Genomic DNA, 27876 nt, shown 5'->3' on the forward strand with positions numbered 1-27876 from the left:
GAATATTGATGTATACCTAACAATTTCTTTCATAACCAATTATAACGGTATTATGTTATCTAATTACATTAAGTTACGTTATTAAAATATTATCTAATTACATTAAATTATATTATTACATTGACTTCATTATTACGTTGTCTAATTATATATTATGATAGATTATAATTGAATTTGATAGGGATATGTAATACTGTCGTTGATGGAAATAAATACAGGAAACAGCGCATTCAATCATAATTGGAGAAAAGATGCCACCACGCTTGCTTTGGCTGGAAGGAAACTAGTATTATATGTGATTGGGATCCATCGGAACGTGAATTCAAAAGAATAGGCGGCCCCACGCGCTAACAAACAGTGTTACTGATCAAAACAACAAATATAAATTGATTTGAGATACGTGTTCAGACAACAGACAAAGTAATAACATCGAATAGTGGACTACATCAACTACAAAATTGTTAAATACCAACAATAAAAAAAAATACACCTCAAATTTAACGCATCCCAATTAAAAACATAACATTATATCATGCACACATTTTCATGTTTTTTTTCAAAAAAACACAATCTGCTCCTCTCTTCTTCTTCCTCTATTGAAACTCTCTAATAGATGAAGATGAATAGAGCAGGAGAAGAATGAAGGGCTTGGAGGCTATGTGATAGGGTCAATGAGGTGTCTTAAGATTGGACATTTTGACAAGATTTTTAGGTACACTTAATAAAACATGGGTGCATATAGCACTCATCTTGTTGAATATCAACAATAAATAATGCACAATCAATATTTTATCTCTCATTTATTATTTGGAAGTAACCAAATGAATATTTCAGTGTTCATTTAATAAATTAAAAAAAAAGACTCCTTGCAAAAAGTGTAAAAAAAAAGAAGACAAAATTGGATATCACATAAGAAGGAACAAAAGTAAACACACAAACACAATTATTTGAATATCATTGGTTCTGGGGAGTTTCATCTTCGCCCTTTGTTGTTTTGCCTCTAAGCATATCTGTGAAATTTCCTCGCATTATTCGTCTAAATCTTGTGTCCTCCGCTGGTGGGGGTGGCACATGTTTAGGTGACTCAACTGGCTCCAGTGGTGGGGGCGGGGCATCTGCACTTTCTTTCTTCCCCAAAAGCCCACCTTCGCCAAAGAAACTGCTCACAGATGAAGCAAGTCCAAGGTGTGCTCCCATTACTTTGCTTATGGCCTCAAAAGTTCCACCAGACCGTTCCTTCAGAATTATTTCGAGAGCTTCTTTATGTGCAGGATCTAGAGCATCTGGGTCTTTTAACAGGTTTTGTATTGCAGGTAGGAGGTAGTCCCGGACACTGTCTGCTGAAAGATCTGACAAGCACAAACAAGACTGAGCATCAAATCGCAGGACAAAGCTCGATGATTATCATCGTCAAAGTATAAATTAAACGTTGGAAGTATTATAGGAACTTAAGTACAGTCACTAAAGAAAAAAAAATAAAGAAACTCAAAAGCCTTTTACCATTTCAAGCCAAAAGAAAAAAAAGGACCTTCCCACCATAGATAAACTCTTAACAAAATGTTATCTGAGATTTAATATAAATATCCATCCCAGCTCCCATTTTTTTCATATGAACCATTCATATCAATGAGCAATTCACAATCTGCCCAACTTCCATTTCCAGAGATTGTAGTATATCCAAGAATAAAGATGCAAAATAATTGCATATCTGTGCATATAACTTTGTATATGTATGAACAATAGGTCAATAGATGTGGCTAAGCTGTGGCATCAAGAGCACGAATTGCTTCACAGAATGCATTAGCTCTCTCACGACGACGCATCACATTGTTTGCAGAGATTGGAGTCGCTGTAAATTGGAAAATCTTGGACAACAGATGTACAATCATGTTGAAGAAACAGATGAACAAACAAATTGACTCAGAAAACAGAATACTGTTAAAGCACAAATGCAATACTTGAACTTCACCCACTAAATAAATAAGAAAATTAGAACAGGAATTAAAAGATCTGTAAATGATTTTCTCAAGAACGTAAAAGGATATAATCTCTGAGTCTCTCTGTTGTATGTGGAACTGCTACCACCTGGGCACGGACCACTGCAATAGTTGCTTCATGGGATCCATCTTCAAGAAAAGCATCCATTTGGACACGTATCTTATCCACAATCTGCAAAATGTCGAAATTTCACAAGTTTAGACATGGATACTTATGCTTTAAGATTCCTAAAACTAATCAGAACCTAAGAGTGTGTTTGGAAAGCATCTATACTGGCATACTTCACAGTCAGATTTTGGTCAGAGCCAAGAGTAACCAAGGCAGGCAAGACATGAGTAGAAGCAACTTTTGCATCAATGTATGAAACCTATAAAAAAATTGTTTTCAAATTAATTATTCTTCTTGGATGTACTGAGAAATGGCATGGCACAGGAAAAGGCAACTTACAATGACTTTCAAAAGATTGGCCGTAATAATTTTCATATCCATGTTGGTGCTAACAACCATTTCCCACAATATATTGAACATTAAACCATGATGTTCTTCGAATGTACTGCATTATTTAAGAAGCCCATCATAAGTGAAGCAAATAATTTTCATATCATTATTGAAATAAATATCAGTAATAACAGACCAAAGCGAACGGATGGAATTAACAATCTCAGCATTGTGCATGGTTGCCTGATTATCTTGCACTGTTCCCTCTACTAGCAGCTTTCGTAAGTATGCGGCTAATTCTTCGTGCTTGCTTGGAGCACCTAAAACACCTGCCAAGAGAAGTGGCAGGACGCACAAGGTAGCAAGTCTCTCACCCATTGTAGTTCTTGGTCTCAAACCTGCAAGGAAGCAAAAATAATTAAAAATGGAATAATATGAAAGAAGTTCTCAGAATAAAAGAATAAATTACATTTGATCCTTGGATGGATGGATGAAGCTAAAAAAGTCACGTCAGCTTCATCCCCAACCGCTATCAAGAATACAGACAGCATTATGTGTGTCAAATAGGCTTCCCCAAAAAGTTCAGTTACAGCCAACAAAAACTGCAAAAACATTATCCGCTTTAGCAATGAATAAAAGAGCAGCATTTTTTTATCATACAGATAAACGATGAAACTGCAAGCACCATAAAGAATCAATTTCAAGCAGAATACACCTTTGTAATTTGGTTTCTTAAATTATCTTCCTTCTGTGGCAAAAAGCATGCCAGCTGTATCAAATCAGGAAAGCACTTGGCATGCACCCATTCAAATGCAGGCCATTCAACACGTTCCCTAACGAAATATTAAAATCCCTTAGAAGCAAATATGACCACATCCATGGCTCAGATATTGCGAAGGAATTATCAACTTGAAAAAAGGGACTCCTAGTTTAAACTCCTATTATATATCTAAAAGCTACAGGGCACACCTTGCAAACAAATCTAGCAATGAGCGAGACAATAATACATCCTTTGAATCTCAAAAAGAAGATACGGGGCATGTCTGGATTGCTTTCTGGTACACGAAAGGAAGCAGCTCTGCCAGCATCCTCAACAAAACATCAATATTCCAGCGCTCTCGTTCCCCTAGAACACGTAGATGTGACTCCATAGATCCTTCAACTCCAGAAAGAGGTGGAGCACGCTATCCAATAGTAACAGGTTAGAGAAGAAAAGGTATCCCAATAGAGGCAACGGACAATAACAGGCAAGAAAATCAATGGAAATATGAAAAGAAACAAACATATATCTGAGCAAAGCTTAAGGCATTTGAGAGTAGCTCTCTCAAAATATGGTCTAATTTGTCTCCCCAATTAATAACTGCAGGAAGTAGGTCTTTCAGCATACTTTCCACCACAATTCCAGAGGGGGTCCCAGACCAACTGGAACATTAATTCTTCAACCTATCAAGAGAGAGAGTGAGAGGCATTGAAGAAACTTTATGGTATTATATTTTGTTCTTTTTTTAATTATTATCGTTATTCTCTGCCATCATATTGTGGTAAGGGCTAAAGGCTTCATTCCCTAGCCCATGTCTCATCAACCTGTTCTAGAGCTTACATTGTAGCAATTCTGTCAAGTCAGAATTCTTCTCCATGATTGCCTCGAAGCATATTTAGTGAGGCTGACCTTGAAATATTTGTCCACGTTCGGAAAGAGTGGAAGCAATAAAGCCAGATTACGAGCAGCAGCCTCTCGGACAACAGTTGCAGAATCGTCTATTAGTTGTTGCACAATAGACAAAATAAGCGAATCCCGGATCTCAGGCCGAACAAATTCTGCAAGCTCTCCACATGATTGAGCAACGAGTAGCCTACGCTCTTCATACATGTGGTATATCTAAATTTCACAAAAAGAAAATGTATGTAAGGCACTTAAGTAACTTCCAAGGAGAGGGTCGGGACACAGGGTGGGGGTTGATGGAAAGGAGGTCCCCTACATACTAGAAGCTTAAACTCACTTGTTCCCAGCATTGAGGAAGCAACTCTGTTTCTTTTCTCATCTCTCCTACATTCTTAGCAAGGGAAACACATGCCTGAAAGAAATTTGCAACATTAGCTTAATCCTTGCAGCTACCTTAAAAATGATGTAATCCAAGAAGAAACTTACATCCATTATGATTCGCCGTTGCTGTTCATCTGGACGTTTGATCAAATTAAATAATGTGTGTGTCAAGGAATCTCGTATGGTGCTATCTGGATGGTGCTCAATCGCACACATCATCAGGGGAAGAAGCTCCTGGTATACACTAGCAACAGTGTTAAAGAAACCTTGATAAAATGTGAAGGATTGACTAAGAACTTTAGTGAGAACCAAACCTCCCGATGATTAATCAGAATATATGGAACAATCTTGGGTAGAGCATCAGCAAGGATTTGAATGGTTCCTAAAGCCTGTCAAAGTAGAATTACATTCAGACATACCATATAACGAAATTTCCACAATAGCAAGCAAATGGTTGTGATTTGTGAAGCGATAGGGAACCAAGGTTTGAAAGTCTTTAATTCTTCTTACAAAACAACAGTATGATAAGGAAGGCCCATTATGGGACCTCAATGTTCAAATAGACCACAGAAGCCCCACCTAAGAGCCCTCAAGAAAAAGAACAAACACCAAGATTTATCTCTATGAGAAAGTACATATTATTCTACGTGCGAGTATGAACTCACAGTGTTCTCAGAAGCAGCTTCACCACTTAAGTTGCTGGATTTAAGATGAAATCCAGCGTCTTCTGATGGTGGCTCGGCAATTTGTTTGGAGAAAGCATCACTTCTGTTAAAGGGACATGTCAACGACTCCTCTGACATTTCCCTAGGCTTTTTATTGTTATCATCCAAAGTTGGCGCCACAAGTGACGGAGGATCTTGGTTGCCTATCACTTCCCCCCCATCAGTGGGATCAGATTTTACAGTCGTATCTTCATCTATCTCAACAACTTTCTCTTCAGTTTGCATCGACTCTTTCTCAGGCCTAATGGAATCTAGTGATTCAGATGTAGTGGTAGTTGCAGCCTTCAATCTTTCTATTTCCATCTGCAAATCTTTGATGTCTTCTTTGTAGATCTCTAAGGACTGCGATTGAACAGGATCGACATCACTATCTGCAATATTTCGTCCAGAATGTTATCCTTCAATGTGCATTTTCAGTGAAGTGATTTCAGCTCTGCAATCATTAAGTTCCTTTCTCCAATGCTCTAGTGACTGCTTCAATTCTTGTATCTTCAAATTAATTAGAAAAAGAGAAAAAAAAAAAAGCATTGTGTCATGGAATACTACTAGGACAGGTCCATCAAAAGATGCAGAGCATTAAAAGAAAAATACCAAATTCTCCCTGTCCTTGAGATCCCTCTGAAGGCCTTCTAAGGATTTAGTCAGTAGAAGAACTTGATTGTCAACCAAGTCTTTGCTCTTCCGCAAGCTCATTTTTTCATGACTTAGCCTCTCATTTGCTTTTAGTAGTGACTCATTTTCTCGAAGCATGGCAATTTTCTCCTGCAACATATGAAGTAGCATTTGATAATGAACAGTTGAGGAAAAAAATGTCAAAGATAGAAGCTATAAATAGAAATAGCACTGAATCTCATTTTATAAATATGCTACCCCTGATCATATCAAATTACAATCTTATCCCATTTGGAAAACTCTTCTTCACTTAGATAGCAGAATTGGATGGGAAATCCTTAGTTTCCATACCAAATATCAAATAGCAATAGAACTTGACAATAAATTATAAATTTATAATCATATGCTGGTCATCGACATAGAAAAAAAAAAGAAAAAAAGAAAAAAAAGAGAAGAGTATATATATATACATATAACCCATCAACAAGGACCACCATACCTCAGCAGCCTCTGAAGTTGATGAAAGGTATTGATAATAATAATGGCGTAAGGCATCTGGAAAGCATGCAGGTGTGTTCAGCCAAACATCTAAATTCTGATCTGTAACCTGATGTGAAATTGTTAAGACAGCAGCATACAGTAAGTCACACACAATGTGACCACTCACCATCACACATACATATCCACTCCATATTGGAGATGACGTTCTTCTGAAGAGTTTAATGTGCAAACAGAATGATGCATTGAAAAATTAAGAAACTAAAATCTGAGTTGACCTTGCTACAATGAACAGACGAGAATAGAAATTCCATTTAAATATAGAACTTATATGCAACTCACTATTTATTCATTACATATTTAAAAAGAAATCTGAGCAGATTGGGAAAAATGCAAAAACCTAACAGATATAAGTTCTATTGACATAAACTAGGTCAAAACTTAATTCAAAACCAAAAATCATGGAACAGGTTAATCCATGGACAATCATTTCGCTCCATTGACAACTTCTGGAACTACCTTAGTCCTCAGTCTATAGAAAGATAGAATTTATGGACCATAATTACTTATCTAACCAGTACATAATTCTCAAATACATTCAGTTGATTATAACCGTCCACCACCTTCTTCCAGTTTAATCAAGAGGAAGGCTGAAGTTTTGAAGATGGCTATGCATGTGAAACAGTTTCAGTCACATAAAACCGGTGGGATACGCTAGTACAAAAAAAAAAAAAAAAACTTTCTTCTTTATTTTTTGTGGTTTTGGGGAGAACAATATCATGCATTTAAAGAATGACATACTTCTTCGTAGAATGTCATAGCAGTAAGACGGTATCCTGCTATTAGCAAATATTCCTTTACAGCACAGTTAAGATTTCTACGTTCAGTATCCTTCAAGGGGTCCAAGTCGGAGAATGACATATCCCTCTTTTTCAGCAAGACATCAGGTCCGTGATTTAAAGGCTCGTTTTCGTTTGACTCTGCAATCAGATTCAAAATTTTTAAAAAAAGATGAATAATGAAAAAAAAAATAAAAACAACTTATGAAACCATAAAACCATTGTACGAACAGGAACTTGGTAAGTAAATCAGCAGTTGTGTTGGTGATTTTCAAGAAACAGTTGCATACCAATAAGTGAAATGGCAGAGATAGGAATTTACAATCCCTGAAAATGGTTGCAATTACATGTTGAGTTGATTAGGTTCTTGAATACAGCATACACGTTAAACAATTGCTTCTCCAAATTCTCTCACATACAATACAGCTAAACAAAAGGCTCCACCAACCAAGAAAATAAGCATAGTGGTGTAACACAAAATTTTCCATACAAGAAGCTAAGTATGCAAAAAGAAAATCATAGACTTTGGCAGTTAGGTAGAAATGGAATTATACCTTTTAAAATGTCTGGTGGAAAATCTACTCTCTTCTGCAGTTCATCCTTCAATCTTTCAATGTCCTCTCGTGCCAAACGAAGGTCATATTCAGTAAGTGCTAACTTATCTCCTAAGGCATCTTTCTCTTCAAGTAAACTCTGTGGATCCACCAATGTTCTCCAGAATAATAGGGAAAGTAAACAAGTATCAATCGCAGTTGTTCAATTCAAATTGAAGATGCATTGTTGAAGCACAGCAGCAATTCGAGTAGCAACTAATCTCTTTACAATTACAATTACAAAGTAATTAGAGCAGATGATTGACTCTACCGATTTACCTCATATCGCATGAGTTCACATTGAAAACAACCAAAAAGATAGAATCCTTGGATTCAACAAGTATCTAATCAACTAAAAACAAAAATGAAGCGGTCCAAACTCAACCAGGGAACCAAATAACTGACAATTTTCCCGCGTTTTCGCAGAAACCTGACATAAGCCAACAGAAACACATAGATACAGAAAAATAATTGTATAGGTACGCAGCGACAGAGTTAATAAGAGAGATGGAGAAGGGTACCTCGGAGAGAATTGAAGAGCAAGATCTGATCAGGCGGGAATTGAGAAGGATCGAAGAAGAATTCCTTGAGGCGAATGGCCTGATCGTCCCTACCATCGTCAAGGAGCTCGTGTAGCAGCTCGAACGCCGTAAGTAAGTAGTTCTCCTCTAATAGGAAATTCACCGCCCAATTACAGAGCGAAGACCTCTCCACATTCATTTTCCGCTCCTTTCCTTCACCGCTTCACGTTAACCTCTTCACCGCTTCACGTTAACCTCATTGACGGGCAATGCTTTCCTTCCTTCGCCTTCTCGTTTGGATCTACTGATCGGTCTTCGAGTTTCTCTTCCAGACACTGAACTCTGAACCTGCAATCCGACGTGGCCTACTGGCCTTCGATTGAAGCTCCAGTGTTTGAAAGAAAAGTGGGGTGCTACAGTACTAAAGTGGCTTAAAGCCTGAATATTACCCAGCCGGCCCATTAGGCTAAAAAGCGGCCCATTTGATCGATCATTAGCTGGACTTGTAGCCCAGTAATTTTTATTTCTAAAAAATAAAAATTCCTGGAATTGTTTATCTTATATGAACATTTTCTGTTGAGCTGTGTGGAATGGAACCTAAATACGTGGCAGCTCATTTGCCATTGATGTCTCCACGTGTGTCTTGCATATGCATTTCCCTATTTATGCAGTAAATAAATTAAAAATAGTATATAATGTTTTCAATTCATGTCTTGATCTCAATTCTTGTGTTGTCAATTATCTTTTAAAAAACAAAATTAAATTGTTATTGGAATTATCGTAACATTTGCATCATGTCCCTTTCTTTTATAAAATAACTTTAATTTATGAAAAAAATTTAAAAATATATATATACAAGCACCAATAAAAAAAACCAATTAAATTATGTATAATACAAATAAAATTATTTCTCTGAAAAAGTTTCTAGTATGCACTATTTTTGTATAGGGTACTTTGAAAGGAGAGAACACACAAAAACTGCCCCAATGAATCTAGGAGTCTTTCCACACAAACCAATCAACTTTGGCATCAACAACTTGGTAGACAACCATCGATACTCTATACGCGAATCGATGGTCTGAGTTTAAATTCATATCAAATATTCAAATAATAACTTTGTATGTTGTAGTTGTCGATCACAAAAGCATGAATTCCATTTTTATAAAAATCTTCTTGTTGTTTCTCTTTCTTGTCTTTCAACGTCGAAAGAAAATTTAATTATTTCTAGGACAAACACTTAAGAGCCCCTCTTAAGTATATGTCTATACCAATCAAGATAAAAAATTAAAAAAAAAATGCCACTTGAAAGTTAATGAATTTATAAATTTATTATATAGTAATATTTTCAAATGAATAAATGGTGCTCAAGGCTGGCGACACCTCCAAGTCATAGCTGCCGTTTTTTACTGCATATTTTCTTGGGCAAGTCTTAGCAATGAATCTTAAGGTCCACAATCTTCACATTTGCAGACAGAATTCAGAAGCATTAATTGTAGCAAACCTTTACCCAAAAAAACAACCATTTCTGTCTTCTGGGTATCTTCGCAATCTCATTTTCTTTCACTTTTCTATACGTAAATTGACAAGAAAGGAAGTGGTGATTAGAAGACATTGTTTTTGTGTTGTGTGTATAATTTTAGTAGAAAGAAACGTCTAAAATTATTCTGCTTTGAAGCCTCGAGTGTGTATAATTATATATATATATATATATATATGACCCTTTTGGGTTTCAGGTTTCAGTATGGATGGGAAAGAGTTTGATGACAGGAGGAGGATTGGGAAAGTGAAGGCAACCACTAATATGTATGGAGGGAGGATTCTTGAAGGTAGTCCTTCAATGAAGAAATCCCAATTGGGTTTCTCTGAGGTTAGATTGTTCATACTCAATTACTGCACAAACCCTTGTTTGATTTCTATGTTTTAGACAAACAGAACCCAATTGTGTTCGTTGATTAAGAAGAAAACAATTTTGGGTTTGTTTCACAAAGAATTATTGAAACCCTTCTCGGATTGTTGAAGTTTTAGGCAAAAAGAACCCTATTTGTGATTTATTGGTTGCTCACTTTTTTTGTTTAATTGAGCAGTCACCGTCAGAATCAAGAGAGCTCCACAGGGCGCGGAGAGATATGTCGCGGTTCAAGGAGAGGAGAAATGCTGCAGAGTCGGAGAAAGTAGAGGCAGAATTGGAGCTGTCTAATGCAAAGAAGACAGTGAAGACACTCTCTTCATTGATTGAGGAGACAAACACAAGTGTTGAAGCGCGTAGAAGAGGTGTCGAGATGCAGAAGAAGAGTGCGGAGATTGATCAGTATGCAGGAGTGATGAGGGAATTGGAGTTTGTGAAACAAGAACTTAGTAAACTTAAGCTGGATATGGCAATTGTTTTGGGAGATAAAAAGTGTGCAGAGAAGGAAATTGAGTCCTCGAGATCAAAAATTTCATTGGTTTCAACCTCCGTGGAGGCCCTAAGGAAGGAGATTGAGGAGGTGAATGAGGAGCATGTTATTGTGGAGTTGGCTCGGATTGAGGCTGCAAAAGAATATGGAGAGATTGATGCTCTAAGAGAAAAGGAAGCCCGTGAATTCTTGTTCGCAATGGAGGAAACCAGGAAGAAAATGTATGATGCCATTGAAGAGATTGAAGCCTCGAAGGATCTTGAAAACAGACTGGCTGTTACAATGAGCGACATTGATTTGTTGCAGAATGAACTAAGACAAATCAAAGAGATGGACATGAAAGAGATCCGAAGAACAGTTAGCTTTAGGGAATCTGAAGGTTCATCTTTGTTAATGTCAATAACTGAAGAGCTAGAGGCAGCAAAGAAAGAGTTGGATTCCATTAGAGAAGAAGGATTTCAATTCATGGGATCTATGGATATCATAAGAAATGAACTGCAACATGTCACAGAAGAAGTAGCACTGTCGAAGAAGAAAGAAGAGAAGATGGAATCAACTATTCAGAAGCTCAACTCAAAGCTGCTTAGAATGAAATCCAAACTGGAAGCTGTGTCTGCTGCTGAGGGAAAGGCTAAATCCATTGTATCTAATCTGTCCGACACTCTCGAACAGTTAAAGACAGAAGCAGCAGCAGCAAAGAAAGAAAAGGAACTAATTGCTGAAGAAACTGCAGCAATCAAGGCAGAAATACTGCTAACTGAGTCAGAAATAGAGTTAACTGAGGCAAGATTGGATGGTGCAACGCAAGAACTTGAAGCAGTTAAAACATCAGAGGCCTTAGCTCTTGAGGATCTAAAGAATCTCATTGAAAGAACCAAAAGAGTTAGAGCCTCTGCAACCCAACATAGTTCCTCAATCACAATCTCAAAGTTTGAATACAAGTACTTAATTGGTCGTGCAGTTGAGGCTGAAGAAATTGCGGATAAAAAGGTTGCAGCAGCTCACGCATGGATTGAAGCTCTGAAGGCTAGTGAGAAGGAGAAGCTTATGAAGATTGAAATGGATCAAAGAGAAATCAAAGAGACGACAGTAGAGGAACAGCATGAGGTATATAGAACTGAAAAGTCACTTTTGGCACACACAATAGTAAAGGGAGAATTAAACAACTGGAGAAAGAAAACTGAAAAAAATGTTGAAGTTGAGAATATGCCATTTACATCGCCTAGAAAATCCATGAAAGGGAATGGAAATCTAACTCCATCCCTACGAGCCAAGTTCCGAAAGTCTGCCTCACCGGCAATTCGAATGTCTCGATCAACCTCTTTCACCATTAGGGAGAGGAAAAGGCCAATGCCAAACTTTGGCAGGTTCTTTGCAGGAAAAACACTCAAGGATCAGTAATGACATTGGTCTCCATGAGCTTCCAAGTTTCTCTGTTTTGATTGCGTTAGACATTGACAAATGAAACATAAATTGCAGATAGAGCGTTTGTGGGTGTCCTATACATGTAAAGATTGTGTTGTTTTTTCTTCTCCCTTTCTCATTGACAAAAAATTCCATCTCCAGTATATTGTCTGATATGGCTTATGCTTTTCAAGCTTCATGGATTATGTTCATATGTTTTATCTGTAGCATGGTATCATACCTTGAGTTCCATCTTCCATCTTCCATGGATTCTTGATCTCAGTCAACCCATTCTTAAATCATTTTAGCTTCCTCAAATCCTTCAATGCAACTTTTCTCCACCAGTCACATTGAAAAAGCCACAAAAAGCAAACTACTTGCTTGACTCTGAGCAGTGGATTCATAATAATACAGTCAAACAACCCTTACCAAACTAATCCTCCACATTCAATGGCAATTTTATGCACCAAACATCGCCTCCAATTACGCTAGAACTGGATTGAAAGACCAACCCCATATTTCAACCTGATCATGACATATCCTAACAGAACTTAAATCACTTTTTTCTTTCACTTTAGTGACTATCATAAAAGCATGCTAAATAGGCTATTGAATAATAAAAGCAGGAGATGAGACTAATGATTCTAAAACTAAAGACTTTTCTTTTAATGAAAGCAATGCATGGCTTAGGCTTTATCATATGACTCCACTAGTGAAGCTACTTGGAGCGTGTCAATGAAGGAAGAAGAAACACACACAGATAAATTTGCAGTTATCTCCACTAGACTACCAGATCGCCTCTTACTCTCAAAGCTTGTACTTCTTTTTCTCACTTAGGGATGGCTCTACATTTAGTCTTTCTTGCTTTCTTCTTGTGTCACAGTAGTAGTGTTCTTGTGGTTTCACTGAATGATGAAGGTTTCGCTCTCCTGTCATTCAAAGAAGCCGTAGGAGGCTACCAAGATTGGTCTCTTGACAACTGGAACTCTTCGGATGCGAATCCATGTTCTTGGAATGGAGTTACATGTAAAGAAGAAAAGGTTATTTCTCTCAGAATTCCAAACAAGATGCTTTCCGGGTTTCTTCACCCTGCTCTCGGGACACTTGTCGCACTTCGCCATGTCAATCTCAGGAATAACAATTTATATGGAGGCTTGCCATCTGAGCTCTTCAATGCAAAAGGGTTGCAAAGCTTAGTCCTTTCAGGAAATTCATTTTCTGGTCCTGTACCTCCAGAGATAGGGACCCTCAATTACCTGCAAATATTAGATCTTTCCAATAACTCATTCAATGGCTCCATACCTTCATCTTTGGGTCAATGTATGAGATTAAAGTCACTTGTTCTTAGTAGGAACACTTTCTATGGCTCTCTCCCAGTTAGGTTCGGAATCGACTTGATTTCCCTTCAAAACCTCAATCTGTCCTTCAACATATTAAGTGGATCAATCCCCAGTAGCATAGGTAATTTGTCAAGCTTGCAAGGAACACTAGATCTTTCTCATAATTCCTTCAATGGTTCCATTCCTCCAAGCCTCGGAAGCCTTCCTGAGACGCTTTATATTGATCTCAGTTACAACAATCTCAGTGGCTCCATACCAGTAAATGCTGTGCTATTGAATTCAGGACCAACAGCTTTTATTGGCAACCCTCTGCTATGTGGAACTCCCTTGAAAGTTCCATGTTCTTCAAGCACTCAAGATGGAAATGATCAATCCTTGGCTCAAGACCCATCTCTGAGTTCAGGTACCAACTCTGTCAGGAGTGGGAAAGGTAGCAGCTACTCAAGTGTCATGACTATAACTATTGTTTTTGCCGTAGCTGGAATATGCCTTATGGGACTGGTGTTCACTTACTGGTACAAAAAGGTATGGACCTGTAAAGGCCTCAAACACGGTGGTGGCGGCTGCAACTGTAAAGAGACTCTCACTATCAAGAATGAGATTTCCTGTTTCAGAAAAGATTACCTGGAGACTCTCTCAGAGAATCCTGAGAATTATGGTTTCATTCCATTAGACTCAAATATCGATTTTGATCTCGAGAACCTTCTGAGAGCGTCCGCATTTCTTCTTGGTAAGAGTGGCATTGGGATTCTCTATAGAGTTGCCCTTGCAAATGGAATAACTGTGGCAGTAAGAAGATTAGGAGATGGAGGCTCCCAGAGGTTTAAGGAGTTCCAAACTGAAGTCGAAGCAATCGGAAAGGTTAGGCATCCAAATATTGTCAGCCTCCGAGCTTATTGCTGGTCTGTTGATGAGAAGTTGCTCATCTATGACTACATACCAAATGGAGATCTTGCCACTGCAATTCATGGTACGTTTTGCTTTCTCCGTCAGAAGAAAAATGTTTTCTTTCTTTTGGTTCATACTTCCTTGTTATAGATTCCCAGCAGCAGATAACACTATCCTGATTCTTGTAATCAGGAAAAGCTGGAATTGTATCCTATAAACCTCTTCCATGGCCTGTCCGTCTAAGAATCATTAAAGGAATGGCGAAAGGCTTGGCTTTTCTTCATGAATTCAGTCCAAAGAGGTATATCCATGGAAGTCTGAAGCCTACCAATGTTCTACTAAGAGAGAACATGGAACCCTGCATCTCAGATTTTGGAATTGGTCAACTTGTTAACATATCTGAAGAGTACCTGACAGAACAAACAACACCAGTTACACCACAACAAAGTTCCCCTTACCATTTCACCACAGCAAATTTGTCCAGTACCAGATCTTATTATCAAGCTCCCGAGGCCTCGAAAGTCACAAAGCCCTCACAAAAATGGGATGTTTACTCATATGGAGTTGTTATACTAGAGTTGATTTCAGGGAAGTCGCCAATGGTTCAAATGGGTTCTCTCAAAATGGATATAGTTCGATGGATTCAGCTGAGCATCGACGTTGGGAAGCCACTCTCAGCTGTATTGGATCCCTTCTTGACTAGAAACCTGGAGATAGAAAATGAAGTATTTCTTATCATTAAAATTGCTCTAGCCTGCGTTCATAAGAACCCTGATAAGAGGCCTTCCATCAAGTATGTGAGTGACTATTTGGACAGACTAGCCTAATCCGCTTAACCAGGGCTAAGCTACTATCGTGACTGAAGATTCATGGTAATTAATGAAGTGACTTGAAGACTACTGTGTCATTATGTGGCCAGATCCAAATCCCTTCTTTTGAAATTCTCTAATTTCTTCTGTCATTGGCAACTAAACAATATACAGTTCCTCTCTAGTATTGTACATGGTTTTATATCTTCCCCTTTCATTTGGCACCAAGGCTCCAAGCACCTGAAATTATTTGCTAATTGAACTAATAAAACTCACTTTCCGTGCACAAAATAATTCTATGAAACTCTTGGTGTGTAATTTCAATCCTTTTAGTCAAAATAACATCAGAACTCAGAAGCATAAGCAAAACAAGATGTAGTCAAAATAAAAACTGAATTTTTTTTATATCTATTGCATATATCACCAACAAAGGGAGAAACCAATAAGTCTAAAGTAATGAAAACTTGTCTATCAAAACTGTCACTTATTTAGAAACGAACTCACCGTGGCTGTGATGCTCTTATCTGTTGCTTGATGTTGTCAGTATGCAGCTGTGCTAAAGCCTTTGATAATAATTTACCTGTGGCACTACCGGAGGTGGAGGTGGAGGCTGAGACTTGTATATCTGGGCTCGCGATGCGAGGGTCATCGTCCAGCTCATTACTACAGTCAGCAGTTTCCTTATAAGATACCTGGGAAGCTATAACAATTAACAGGAACATTCGGATGGATTCTAACCAAATAAAAGAATTGACCTATATATGGGAATGAGACTCAGGATCAACAAAGGGGCGCCTTGCAGGACAATAGATTTTGAGTCGCAAATATGAATACACACATGTGAATAACCAGTCAAACATCTTAGATATTGGATTAAAGGAAAGCCAAATATCTTAGATTGATTCAAATAATACCATAACATAAAGGTAAGATTAACAATACAAAGTTTAGTTTTCTGCAAAAGCATAGGCAATCAACCCTACGTCTGCTGTTCAGCCTGAAAATTGTTCTCTGCCTCCTTTTCCTACTGGGAACATGTCATCTGCGGGAATCAAAACAAACTGATATATTGACAAATTACAATTTTTCGAGTGTTTAATCACTTTTTCTTCACAATACACTGGAGTATCCCGTTGGCCCCAGCACCTTGACATTGTTGTGGATCGACTGGAACGGGTAGATGGAAAACAATAGAGAAATGACCTGGTGGGGATAGATTTTGAGTAAGCATCTTGAATACTTGAGAGTTCTTGCGCACTGTCTTCTCCCCTGTATTTGTCACTCCCTTAATCGTTATCTTTCCGTCAGGTCTGATGTCACAACTGAAATCCTCTGTAATCGAAAAGAAGTGAATAGTCATATTCACTATCCAATTTTTGTTATCAAAAGAGAATGGGCCACATATTACAAGATAATTTTAACTTCGATATTCCTAGCCCATTACGAACAGATTGATCCCCACTACAAAAACACAAACATGTAGGACAATTGAAGTCAATAACATTGATTGCAGAATCCAAATGACAATAGGCATGAGAGCGAACTAATTGAAAGTGACTTACAAAACCAAATGAAAATGTTTAGGCCCATTTGAACATGTGGGGAAATAGACTGCATGTTGACTTGAAGATATTTTTGATAAGCAGTTTATAAGTTGGAGAATCAGTGAAATAATTATGATCAGAATAATATTTGCCATATGGGCACTAAAATCAACAAGTACAATCGTCATGGATATAGAAACGAATCGAGCATTAAGTAACTAGTTTAAGACTTACTATCATCCATAGCTACACCCGGAAGTGAGACACGAAATAAGTATGAATCACTGCTTTCAGCAATGTCAACCAATCCCATAGTCAGCCCCGCCTTCCCCAAAGCTGCACTCCCGGTTACCGAAAATCCGGTTTTGGCGGAAGCTAAAATGTTGTCCTCCCTGGAGTGAGAAGGCATAAATATAATAGCCGGCCCAAATTCCTCTACAGGCTTGGCTTCAGGGTTTCTTAGTGGGGAAGAGGGCACAGATGGACCAACATATGGTATGCTTCGAAGAGGTGCCACAGAAAGAACGCGTTGCTGGGAATTGATCGGAATTGCCCCATTACTTTCACTTGCTTTCCCAAATGTGGCAGATGACCTAAAATTCATAATATTGCAGTTGGCACACAAAAAGTCTATAAACGCGCACACAAGACAGAAAACCAAATGTAAAATGAATTATATCTACTTTCCTACTGTAATATGAATTACCAAATAAATATTGAATACATGAATGGATAGGGCTCACTCAACAGAAGAACATTCTCAATCAACATATGAAATAATTTATGGTGGAAGGCTGAGTTCAAAAAAAAAAAAGTAACGAATATACAGACCCGGGGGGGGGGATGAAATCTAAATCTAGGATTGTCAAAAACAACACAGAGATGACAAGAAATTTAGGATAACAAGTTTTTCACTGATTCTATGCAGAAAATAGTCATCTTAACCTAGCCATCATTTACATCCGCATCTCCACCAATGTTAATCACCTCTATACAAGAATGCTGTCCTAAAGGGAGGCCATTCTGTTACAATAAATAGGCATTGGATTAGCACGGGGTTTGAACTTTTACTTTTGAGTTGTTAAAGCGCATATCATACAGGTTCCCAATTGTATTGCGTGACTTGCGTCCCAAAAGCTATAAATTACCCAAAAGTTAATACATACCATAATAAATTTATGCTATAAAAAAACTAATAGGGTTGCAACAAAAACTGTCAACAGCTCATAGCACAAAACCAGAAGTAATTCATCCTAAAAATAACCTATAGGGTAATCGGGGCTTGTCAAACCTTGTCAAAATGTGTCGTACAAACATATAAGAATCAGGTTACATAAGTTTTTGGACAACAAGACTTACGATATTAACTAGAATACTGCCTAACATGCTTGAGATGGAACTTTGCATGTCATAAGTATCAAAGAGCAACTCTAGGAACTAATATCAAATAGATAAAGAGAAAGCTGATTAACTTGCAACTCTGGTGTATTGTTTGCCTTGATATAGAAAGACAGTAAAGTAATTTATAGACTCCACAAAGACTTCTTTATGGATATGGTGTAGGTGGAAATAGCACAGGGAGCAAGAAACAAAAAATAATTGCTGTCGTATTTTAGGAGTTTATAAACAATTTCCATGGCTCCGACTCGTACATATCCTCCATGCCCCTAAGAACACAAACCACTATAATCTATCCAAAACCCTAGTTCCCAAATCTCACACATTGCAATCAATCTTTAAAGGTCTGAAATTTTTGCAATTAAACTTCTAAACCCAATTTCGACACACATTTATTATGCTTCCACAAGCTAGAGAAAAATCCCCAATTGGTAGCTGCCCACCTCCCATTCTAACCATTTCATATGTTCAAACTTTCCAAATTGAATCCGAAAGGTCTCAAATTCATCAGCTTGAAGTCCCACATCAAGAACTGAAAAAAGGGTTTAACTTCGCATAAGCATATACATAGGGGCGCATATATATTCTCACGTACCTGGTCGGAGAAACCATTGCAATCGTGTCGCCGGAGCAATTGCGTATTCGGGTCGAAGCGGCTAGTCTTCAAGGTTTTAAGGTGGGGGCCCTACGGTTGGTATCAATGTATATGTATGAAAAATGTATATTCGTAATACCGATCAAAACATAAATATTTTTTTTCAAGATTTTTAAAAAATATTTTAGACTTTAAAAATGAATTTTAAAAATTAAGACCTTATTTTACAAACTCCCTTTAGGACCTTACGAGAATTTAAAAGAATATATATATGAAAAATGTTTGATACCCCAATGAAAAGTTGTGTTTGTGTGTTTAAAATCAATGAATTTATTACATGGTTTGGGGTAAAATAGGTGTAATGTGCTATAAACCATTGTTTATATATAGCTCCACTTGTCATTTAACTTATTCATACCTTTAAAAAATGGTTCACATTTTAAGTTTCACACTTTAAATTCACATAAGAGAATTCTTATATATACATATATAACATTGCTCACATGTGGATCTCCGTAACTTTATATATTATGCACTTGAGAATTTATCTCTCCACAAACATATTTCTCTGTGATATCTAAAATAATAATATATTGCATAGCATTGTTTAGAGCAAGTGCAACAATGAGATGTAAAATAAGTTTCCAAATGTATACTATATATACATATTTCAAAAGTGGTTTACATATTCATTTATAAGTTTAAAAATTCTTTATTCCAACAATGCTTTCTAGATTAACTAACTCACTTTTAATCACTCGAAAATAAACAAATTCAGTCTCCTCCGCTATGGGTGTGTATATTAGGGAACTATATTAATTTAGCAGTGCTAGATGTCTTAGTGATCTTCGATGGTAAGGTGTATGGACATCATTTAAAGTGTATGTGGAGTCTATCACATACACTTTAATTTTCGTCCGTACACCCCAATTACTAGGACGTTTGTCTTTCTCGATAGTTGTTTACTTGTTTACAAACTCTGATAAGTACTTTGTTGAAATGATAAAAATTAAAAATGATTATGTAAATTGACGGTTATGATTTTCCATTCCAGTATACATTATTTATTGGAGTTGTTCTTACATACTCTGTTTTTTGTTTGAAGCACTAATACCCAAATCAATGGATCCAACAAGAAGTTCACTTCTCACTTTTTCGATGCATACTATGTTCACGGACGTTCGCACTAGAGAATCTTCGCACCTTACACATTGATTTTTTAGGAAAAAAAATCAAACATTTATTAAGGCACAAATCACTAATTAGTGAAAGAAATCCAATAATTTTAAATATTACCCAAAAAAATAAAAAATAAAAAAAGTTAGAAAACTATAGTCATGACCTTAAATAGTATAGCATAGAATTGTAGATGTAACAGGATTTGTTTCCATGTAATATTGACTCACCCTGGTCCTATATATATATATATGCACGTACATAAAGTAACACAAGCATTCATTATTCAAAGCTGCAAATTAAGGGCCATGGACTCAGTTTCTGAAATATTAAGGAAATTGTGGCGGAGAGCAAGGCACCAAAAGCTTGGTGGAGTAAAAATCCGGAAGAAGAAGATAAGAGTGACAAGGTTTGGAAATGGAGGTAGGTCAGAATCAAGAAGGGCTTGTGCGGTCAGGTCTTCTTCGTCGACATTGAAGCTGTGGGATAAGCTTAAAGATTTATATCTTGATTTGATGATCATCAAACAGAATCCAGAATCTGGAGGTCATAAAACTCCTGTTCCTTTCTCAGTTTATTTTTGATATATTATTGTATGTATTTCCATTAATATGCATACGATGTGATCATCAGAATCTTGTTAGCTTCCTGTGGTGTGTTGGTGTGTAATTCTCGTGGCCAGTTTGAAGCCATTATATTTTAGGCCCGAAATTAAAAATTAGCTCCATATTATGAAAGATTATTGTATTTACTCTATTTTGAAGATCCATGATTGTTTCATAAAGACATGACCTCAATCCCTATAAATAAAGAGTTCATTCAAGTATCGATAAAACTAATTCAACATTCATTCACTCGAGTCAAGGGCATTCTACATATTTAAGAGAGTTTTGTTGAAAGAGTACAAAACACTATATATTAGTTCATTGTATAAGTAGATTGAATTGTTACTTTTGTTTGTGAAGATCATTGTATATAGGGAGGTAGGTGCTAAAGAGATTTAAAACAACCGTGTGGAGGGTGAATTCTATCTTAAAGGCATAGAGTCAAACATTAACATTGATCTTATGAACTACCATTCGCTAAAAGTTTTGTCAAACATTTCACAGTTGTTTTTCCACAATTTTTAAGTTAGCATTGAAAAATCAATGCAACCGCTTTATCACTGGGAGGGAAAAAAATATTGGTGCAAAAGCAAAATAAGAAGCACACACAAACCGCTAAAATGGGAATTTTTGGCCACCGTTATTGCCTTATTGGATATTTATTTTCTATTACTCTTTTGCTACCAATTGAATGCCTTTGTACTCTTGTAAGCAAATAATTATTTTAGTCAATCTGCACACCATCAAAAACCCCTTCGGACAGTTAAAAGCCACCCAAATATTGCAATGAATCAATACGTGTTTCATTGATATGCTATGCTGTTTTTTTTTTTAATTGAAATTTGTAGCAATTACTTTTTGAGTGTGTGGAATTAATTTATTGATGCTTTCTATTGTCGACAAAATCACATACTAGGCGAGAATGGGAGATAGTCTGGTTGGTCTGGTTATCTGCCCAGGACCTTGAGGTCCAGGGTTCTATTCTCACCAGGGGGTTTGGGATTTGGGTAGTTTTCCATCCGCTATGATAGTCTTCGTGCCCCTCGGACATGGCTTAACGTGTGTGTGGCCTCGGACATGGCTTAACGTGTGTGTGGCCTGTGGACCTTTTAAAATAAAATAAAATCACGTACTAGGCACAAATATAAAAATTTTATGTAAAAATTTTATGTATGGATTCGGCATAAGAATCAAAGTTGGAATAGAACGAACCCACAACGTCCATAAATGACATACTTGCTCCAAACCATTAAATTAGTAGCTGATTCTTTTTTCCTTTTTTCCCTTGTTTTTTTTGTAGCATTAAAAAGATACATGCTGATCAAGTTCTCAAAACTGTCCATATATTATATATGAACATGAAGTCAATTAATTACCACATATGCATTATAAGTGGGATTTATTATCACACTAATCTTCCCAAGTTCTTTATCCGACAACCACTCTCCAACAGCTTAATCAGAAAGCCCATCAATAATCAAAAATAAAAAAAGAAAAATCTACTCACAGCTGCATGGATTCAACATTACTACACGTCAGCATCACCAAATGGTTGATAGAAGTATGACAAACCGGATCAGCATGCCCATCTATATATCAAAAAAGTCCATATATAATCAACACACGCTTGACACCCTCTACGAGAATCTAAATCGACCAATGAGAGAGGGAGAGACGAGTGATAAGAGTAACTAACTTGAAAACCACGTTGGTGCTGTTTCATAACTAACACTGAAGTATGGACATTTCGGTTTATGTGGGATTTTTTTAAAAAAATTTATACCTTCCATTTTTCTTTTATCTTTTTCACTAATTATAATCAGTTTTTATGTACTTTTATTGGGGTTAAACTTCGTCACAATCCATTATATATATTTATATAAGCACAAAAACCAATATACCAGTCTTGAACAAACCGATCGATGTGACGGTTAACGTGGAACCGCCAGCTTCTCCTGCTCAGTGAGTGGGTGGCGGAAATGGCACCTGTGGCCGTAAGGACACGTGTCACCAGCGAGAACCATCTTGCAGACCTCGGACTTGTACCTTGGATGCCTTATAATTTGACGCAGCTCGGAGAGACCGCTAGCGAACTGGCAGTGGTCACCGTAAGGGCAAGTGCCCGTCACCTGCCACTTATTGCACAGCTCTATCTTCCACATGCCTTGATTGTAGACATCGAACTCTGCCGCCTCCTCCTCTGTCTTCTTGCCTGGAACAAACACGCGCTGCTGCAGATGCACGCGCATGATTGCACAAATCAGTTTTCAGAATTCTAATCGTGAATTTATATAACTGCATAAAATAGTTGCGGAAGTAACTGCAGGTCAGGCTGCAGACGAACCGGATATATAGATTGTTTGGCAAGATCACGGAGTACGAAATGGAGGAAATGAATTGAATTGTTTAACCAGAAGAGCGTAGCAAAAAAGTGAAATGATACATAAATACTGGAAGCAAATTATCAAAACGAGTTTAAAGTTTAAACGAACAAATTAAGAACTCACAGATCCAGGGACGAGTTGACTCGCGACTAGAGGCACAGTCGGCGCGCGACTCGAGTCGTCATTGGATGGACTGGCTGCAGGTTTCATCTGCAGATAGCCACTCGAACCGACTGAGATGCTCTTCGGCAAAGTATATCGTTCTACGTTGTTTCTCCTTTCAAACCGTTTCTCCATCATGCTCGTAGGGTTGAAATCGGAGACAAGCTGTTCGCTGAGATGACTCGCGCAAGCACCACGGAGTGAGCGGCTCTGCGGCTGAGAGAAGAGGCTGATGAGCTTGATGAGTTCCGCATTTGTCAATCGGAGATCGTTGTTCTCTTGGCGAAGGGAATCGATCTCCCTGTTGAGCCTCTAGAGGCGCGCGACGCAGAGATTATAGTGATCGAAAAGCTCTTGGTACTCAAAGATGAGACTAGCCTGGCAGAGGCTGTGCTCGGTGGCTACGTCGTCAGTGCCAAGGTGGAGGTCGTCAGTAGCCGAGGGGGAGACGGAGCACGTGGATGGCGTGAGCAAGAGGGAGTTCGTGAGAGTCGAAATCGGCGGGAAAATAGAGTGGTACATCTTGGTGAAATTGGAGGCAGATTCGTGGTTCCGATCTGGCGGAGATGAAGCTAGGGGCGTCTTTGGTGAAGAAGGGGAAGGTACTTTAGGATCTTTCGGTGGAGAAGCTTCTTTGCTATCCATCAATGGCGGTGACTACAAGACTCAATCGCTGGAGCAGAAAATGTGAAGAGAAAAAGAGAGAAAATATCAAGTAATGACAATTCATGGAAGTGGAGATTTGTTTACAGATTTCACAGATGAAGAATCTCTCCTAGTCACCTGAAACAAGGTTGAGCTCGAGAGAGCTCAAAAGAGAGAGAGAGGCGAGCGAATGAGGGAGGGAGGAGAAAATGGTGGTCAAATAGTGTATATATACATGCGGTTACTGTGCATTCACTTACGTGGCAGTCAATGAGTGGATATACTACAATGGTCACAAGCATCAGCAAACAGCAGAAAATCTCTCGAACTTTCCCGCCAAGGCAGGCACCTCAAAAACCCAGGGCCAGGGAATTCCTAACAGAATGACAGCTCTTGAGAGACACATGTATAGATATTAATAAATGAATATATATTTACTCTTTTTTTACTTTATATTAAAGCTAATATTTTTTTAAAAGAAAATTGTGAATGTGTTTTGATCAATTTTATGAGTTCATCGATATATTTTAATCCCAAACAAAAATCAAATTGAATATGAAAAAAACAACGATATATTTTTATCCCCTTGAACCCTAATTCACAATATCTTTCTCTAGACCACCATCACAACCGCTTGGCATGCTTATTATATGTGTAGATCCAAAACTCAATTGTTAGCTATTGGTGATGACCTTTATTTGTACCACAAACCCCAGAAGAGATAGTGCGAGAGCTATCGCCAATGATCTCATGCTTGCTGGCGCCTCTGTAAAGAAAAATTCCAATAACGAGTATTGAAATGCAACCGAAAAGAATGTAATTGGTAATGAATTTGTTTCATCAAGTTGTCCTGCATTTGTCGCCACTCTTCTTCGCTTAATCTCAACAAAAGCTGCCACTGCCATTGCTACTATTGATAGGACTATTCCAATCCCAGGTTAGTGTCGATGGTAGCAGCTGCTTGGACTGAAAATGTGGAGAGTTGAGCAAGGCAGCAAATACCTGTCGTCGAAGAATTGGGTTGTCACTGTGGATTGCCTTGAACCAGGAAAGAATACCCATTTGGATGGTGATGTGAACCAGAGAGGGATTAGGGTTCATACAAGGGAAGAAGGAGAAGGAGAGAATGAGGAGGGAAAAGATTTGGGACAAATGATATAGTCAAGTGGGGTGCTCATAGATGAGGGTTTTTAGAGGATTAATGCCTTAATGGGGTGTACTTAGTTAAGTGATGGATGTAAGTAGTCCTCATCATTTTACATAGTTATCACTTTATGTTGCTTATAATTATATTGTCTTCCTTTGCTATTTTTGAGTGGCAAGTATTTGAAGGTCTGTTTGATCCGATCTTATGGTAATATTTTTGAAGATCATTTCTGTAGTCTCTTGTCTTTGTATGATATGTGGTTAAAGTAATTTGATTTTTCCGAAAGTGAATAGATCATTGACTATTTTGTGTTAGGAATTCGGACCGGGAGTGAACCCACATTATAAGATCATTTCTGCAGCCTCTTGTCTTTGTATGATATGTAGTTTAATTAAATTGATTTTTCCGAAAGTGAACAAATCATTGACTATTTTGTGTTCGGAATTCGGATCGGGAGTGAATCCACATTATATGGGCTTAACATACGTGGGTTTACTTGGCATGGAGGAGATCTCATCTTTACTCAAAAGTCTAAACCATTGAGTTGGACCTCCCCATGCCTTATAAACCACACTTCTAACTTTCTATTTTTTCAATATAGGACTTTGTGTTGTGCTTCAACATGTTGCCTTTCAATTTTTTTTGGTTACATTTGGATATTAGAAAGGTAAGCATATCACATATAAAAGATTTAGGTATCGTTAACCATTAGGCAATCACTTGAGGAACAATGTGTGATGTCACATTTGTTGTCAATTTAACAACAAAACTTGAATATAGAAAATATGTTATAAAGGGACTGCGTTATTCCTTAGATATATAGTCTCACAGTCTCACATAGTGTAGGGCACGGCATCATGCCCTACATCATAGGAATTCTCTTGAATTTATACATGTAGGTACCTCATTTTGCTGTATTCACAACTTGTTCTTCTGTTGCAGTAGCTAGTTGTAACAAGTAGGCGGGTTCCAAAAGTGTTTCACAGGGATCCTTTATCACTAGGGCGGAAAAGGTCTTAGAACTGGTCCCAGGAGTTACTGCAGGCATTGCTGTGACTTTTGCATGAAAGGTGAAGATTTCTCAAATTAGTATTGCAAATCGAAGGAGTCTCCCTGTCAAATTATTGTTTGAAATCAGGTACATCTGTACTTCAACTTGAATCGGTAGCAATCCTCGGAACAAGTTAAGAGCGAAGGTCAAGAAGGGAAAGAGACTTCCATGTAAGTTCTTAATTTATACCAGTCAGAGTAGTTGGCAAGATTCAGATAAAAATCATAAAATAGTGTATTAAACCTGACTTCGAACAACCATTTTGCATTCTGCATACCAATCAATATACGAATTTCTGATCCAATAAATTGCAGAATCAGAGTCTAACAAGAAAAGGATGAACCAAGAAAACTAAAAGCTAGCAGATGAAGGGCCTTGAAGAAGTTAAGATCCTTTTCTTCCACACAACACTATCTTAACAAAGGAAAAGGCCAGAGGGATGCCCCAAGAAGCTACAATTTACCCCGTGTGTGATAATCTTGCCTTCAGTGACTTCTTCAAAAAAAATTTTGATTTGAAGATATCCTCGGTGCAACCATTGTTAGGAACCATTTGTAACTTGGAACAAAGTACGAACACCTTAACGGGTTTCGATTCTTTGAGAATCACTGGATCTCGATCATAATCCTGGTTACATGTTTTGGAATTCGAAAGAATGAATAGTACATAAATGAAGTTGAGAACTGAAAGTTGGAAAGATATACCCAAGCAAGCCAACAGAGCAAGTGCTGCAATATCTAAAGGCTAGTCACCTTTTCTGTCACTACAACAATTGTCTCAAAACCAAACTTTTGAGACAATTGTTTTGGGGCAGGTTAGATTGAGAATTTGGGTGAGCATGGGGTGTTGCTTGAATGCTTGATAATTACATTTTTAATTTTTGGGATTTTGGTAGGTCTTGAGTGCAGGTTTGCTAGGACATGTTGGAGGTAAGGTTGTTGGCCTTTGGACTCAATGGCATTTTACAGCGGACCTCTCTCTCCTTGGTTGCCGGCAATTCTTTTTTGCTGCAAAATGTGTGGACTTATTATGGTGAAAGTGACAATTTCAAAGATATAGTCAGTGTTATAATGAACATTTTGATGCTTGGCCGTCTCTGGTGCAGGGGAATAAGAGCTTTCAGAGCTGCAGCTGAATGGTATTCTCCTCCTCATCCAATGCGTAAAATTAATTTTGATGTTGCAGTTAAAAGAGATTGTGTTGCTTGTTGGTGCTTTAGCAAGAGGTGATGCAGGCCATATTCTTTCAGCTTGGGTGAAAGCTTTAGTGGGAAAAGTTGCTGATGTAGGACAAACTTTCAATATAGAAAGTCAAGGCCATTTAATGAAATTTCAGCATTCACGGCAACCATTGACAAAGAGGATCAATTCAATCCCATAATCTAAGAAAGATTTAATATGTTTGACATTTTCCTTTGATTTTTTGTCTCTATTAGTCTTTATTGATGTCACTTTCAACTTTTCTTTTGATTGCCTAGCATTGAGGCGAGATTGCCGCAGTGTGGGACTTTGTAATTCGCCTTTATAAAGGCTAAGTATGAGAAATAAAAAGATAGCTTGAAACGAAGAACTATATTGAGTTGTCAGTACTGATTTCTCACTAAAATTATCTCATTGTTTCTATTCTCGTGCAGAACGTATAAACTAGAACGTCATCTAGTTAGCCGCTGCGTCAGTTGCTCTGGATTGTGAGAAATGGCATGGATGGAAGAAAATTATACTTGAAGGTGATTCCAAAAACATTTGTTGAAGCACTGAAATAAAATTAGGGCAATGCCTATGTTACGGGCGGTAAATTTTGAATACTAATTTGTCGATAATAATACAGTACATTGAAGTAATTGAAATCTAAATTTGTTCTCTTGAAAACATGAACAGCAAGCAAGTGTTTATGTTGGCTACTCACTCCTTTGATCTTCTGCATAATCCATTTCCCGCTTTCATCTTCATCCGAGCATGTAATCTGATGGTTCATAGCGTTCTCTAACTTTTATTTACATAATCCATTTTTGTCATTTTGTGACTACAATTCTAGGTTTTTTTTAAAAAAATTTTAATATCGTCA

General features: G+C 37.6%; 4 protein-coding genes and 1 pseudogene across 6 annotated transcripts; 2 read left to right on the top strand and 3 right to left on the bottom strand.

The window, feature by feature from the left end:
- Nucleotides 1-774: 774 nt before the first annotated feature.
- LOC119994572 lies at nt 775-8658 on the bottom strand (annotated as a pseudogene).
- A 1010-nt stretch (nt 8659-9668) lies between these two features.
- LOC119994982 (protein PLASTID MOVEMENT IMPAIRED 2) lies at nt 9669-12195 on the top strand. Of its 2 annotated transcripts, XM_038841326.1 has the most exons (3): nt 9669-9804; nt 10002-10135; nt 10353-12195. In XM_038841326.1, exons 2-3 carry the CDS (start codon nt 10010-10012, stop codon nt 12063-12065), a joined length of 1839 nt encoding a protein of 612 aa, XP_038697254.1. In that variant the 5' UTR covers nt 9669-9804; nt 10002-10009; the 3' UTR covers nt 12066-12195. The 2 variants fall into 2 exon arrangements, with proteins under 2 accessions (XP_038697254.1, XP_038697255.1); XM_038841327.1 differs by lacking the exon at nt 9669-9804 and having other exon boundaries at nt 9820-10135.
- A 514-nt stretch (nt 12196-12709) lies between these two features.
- On the top strand, nt 12710-15309 carry LOC119994981 (receptor protein kinase-like protein ZAR1). Its single transcript, XM_038841325.1, has 2 exons — nt 12710-14378; nt 14489-15309. The coding sequence occupies exons 1-2, from the start codon at nt 12908-12910 to the stop codon at nt 15121-15123; spliced, it is 2106 nt and encodes a 701-aa protein (XP_038697253.1). The 5' UTR covers nt 12710-12907; the 3' UTR covers nt 15124-15309.
- A 669-nt stretch (nt 15310-15978) lies between these two features.
- On the bottom strand, nt 15979-18780 carry LOC119994983 (alpha-crystallin domain-containing protein 22.3). 2 transcript variants are annotated; one of them, XM_038841328.1, is made up of 3 exons: nt 18643-18780; nt 16884-17242; nt 15979-16437 (listed from the first exon to the last, which is right to left on the bottom strand). In XM_038841328.1, the coding sequence occupies exons 1-3, from the start codon at nt 18657-18659 to the stop codon at nt 16205-16207; spliced, it is 609 nt and encodes a 202-aa protein (XP_038697256.1). In that variant the 5' UTR covers nt 18660-18780; the 3' UTR covers nt 15979-16204. The 2 variants fall into 2 exon arrangements, with proteins under 2 accessions (XP_038697256.1, XP_038697257.1); XM_038841329.1 differs by lacking the exon at nt 18643-18780 and adding an exon at nt 17595-17619.
- A 3029-nt stretch (nt 18781-21809) lies between these two features.
- On the bottom strand, nt 21810-23665 carry LOC119995708 (zinc finger CCCH domain-containing protein 15-like). The gene is made up of 2 exons (XM_038842219.1): nt 22931-23665; nt 21810-22654 (listed from the first exon to the last, which is right to left on the bottom strand). The coding sequence occupies exons 1-2, from the start codon at nt 23105-23107 to the stop codon at nt 22355-22357; spliced, it is 477 nt and encodes a 158-aa protein (XP_038698147.1). The 5' UTR covers nt 23108-23665; the 3' UTR covers nt 21810-22354.
- Nucleotides 23666-27876: the final 4211 nt, after the last annotated feature.

Source organism: Tripterygium wilfordii, chromosome 3 (genome assembly GCF_013401445.1).
Source record: "Tripterygium wilfordii isolate XIE 37 chromosome 3, ASM1340144v1, whole genome shotgun sequence".
Lineage (NCBI taxonomy): Eukaryota > Viridiplantae > Streptophyta > Magnoliopsida > Celastrales > Celastraceae > Tripterygium > Tripterygium wilfordii.

Excerpts from the sequence above, each read along its gene's own strand:
- LOC119995708 (XM_038842219.1), bottom strand. The coding sequence starts at position 23,107 with ATGATGGAGAAACGGTTTGAAAGGAGAAACAACGTAGAACGATATACT. Across the intron at positions 22,655-22,930 it reads GTCAACTCGTCCCTGGATCT|CAGCGCGTGTTTGTTCCAGG; the intron begins GTGAGTTCTTAA and ends GTGCATCTGCAG.
- LOC119994981 (XM_038841325.1), top strand. The coding sequence starts at position 12,908 with ATGGCTCTACATTTAGTCTTTCTTGCTTTCTTCTTGTGTCACAGTAGT. Across the intron at positions 14,379-14,488 it reads TCTTGCCACTGCAATTCATG|GAAAAGCTGGAATTGTATCC; the intron begins GTACGTTTTGCT and ends TCTTGTAATCAG.
- LOC119994983 (XM_038841328.1), bottom strand. Across the intron at positions 16,438-16,883 it reads GGGTGTAGCTATGGATGATA|AGGATTTCAGTTGTGACATC; the intron begins GTAAGTCTTAAA and ends TTTCGATTACAG.
- LOC119994982 (XM_038841326.1), top strand. The coding sequence starts at position 10,010 with ATGGATGGGAAAGAGTTTGATGACAGGAGGAGGATTGGGAAAGTGAAG. Across the intron at positions 10,136-10,352 it reads CCCAATTGGGTTTCTCTGAG|TCACCGTCAGAATCAAGAGA; the intron begins GTTAGATTGTTC and ends TTAATTGAGCAG.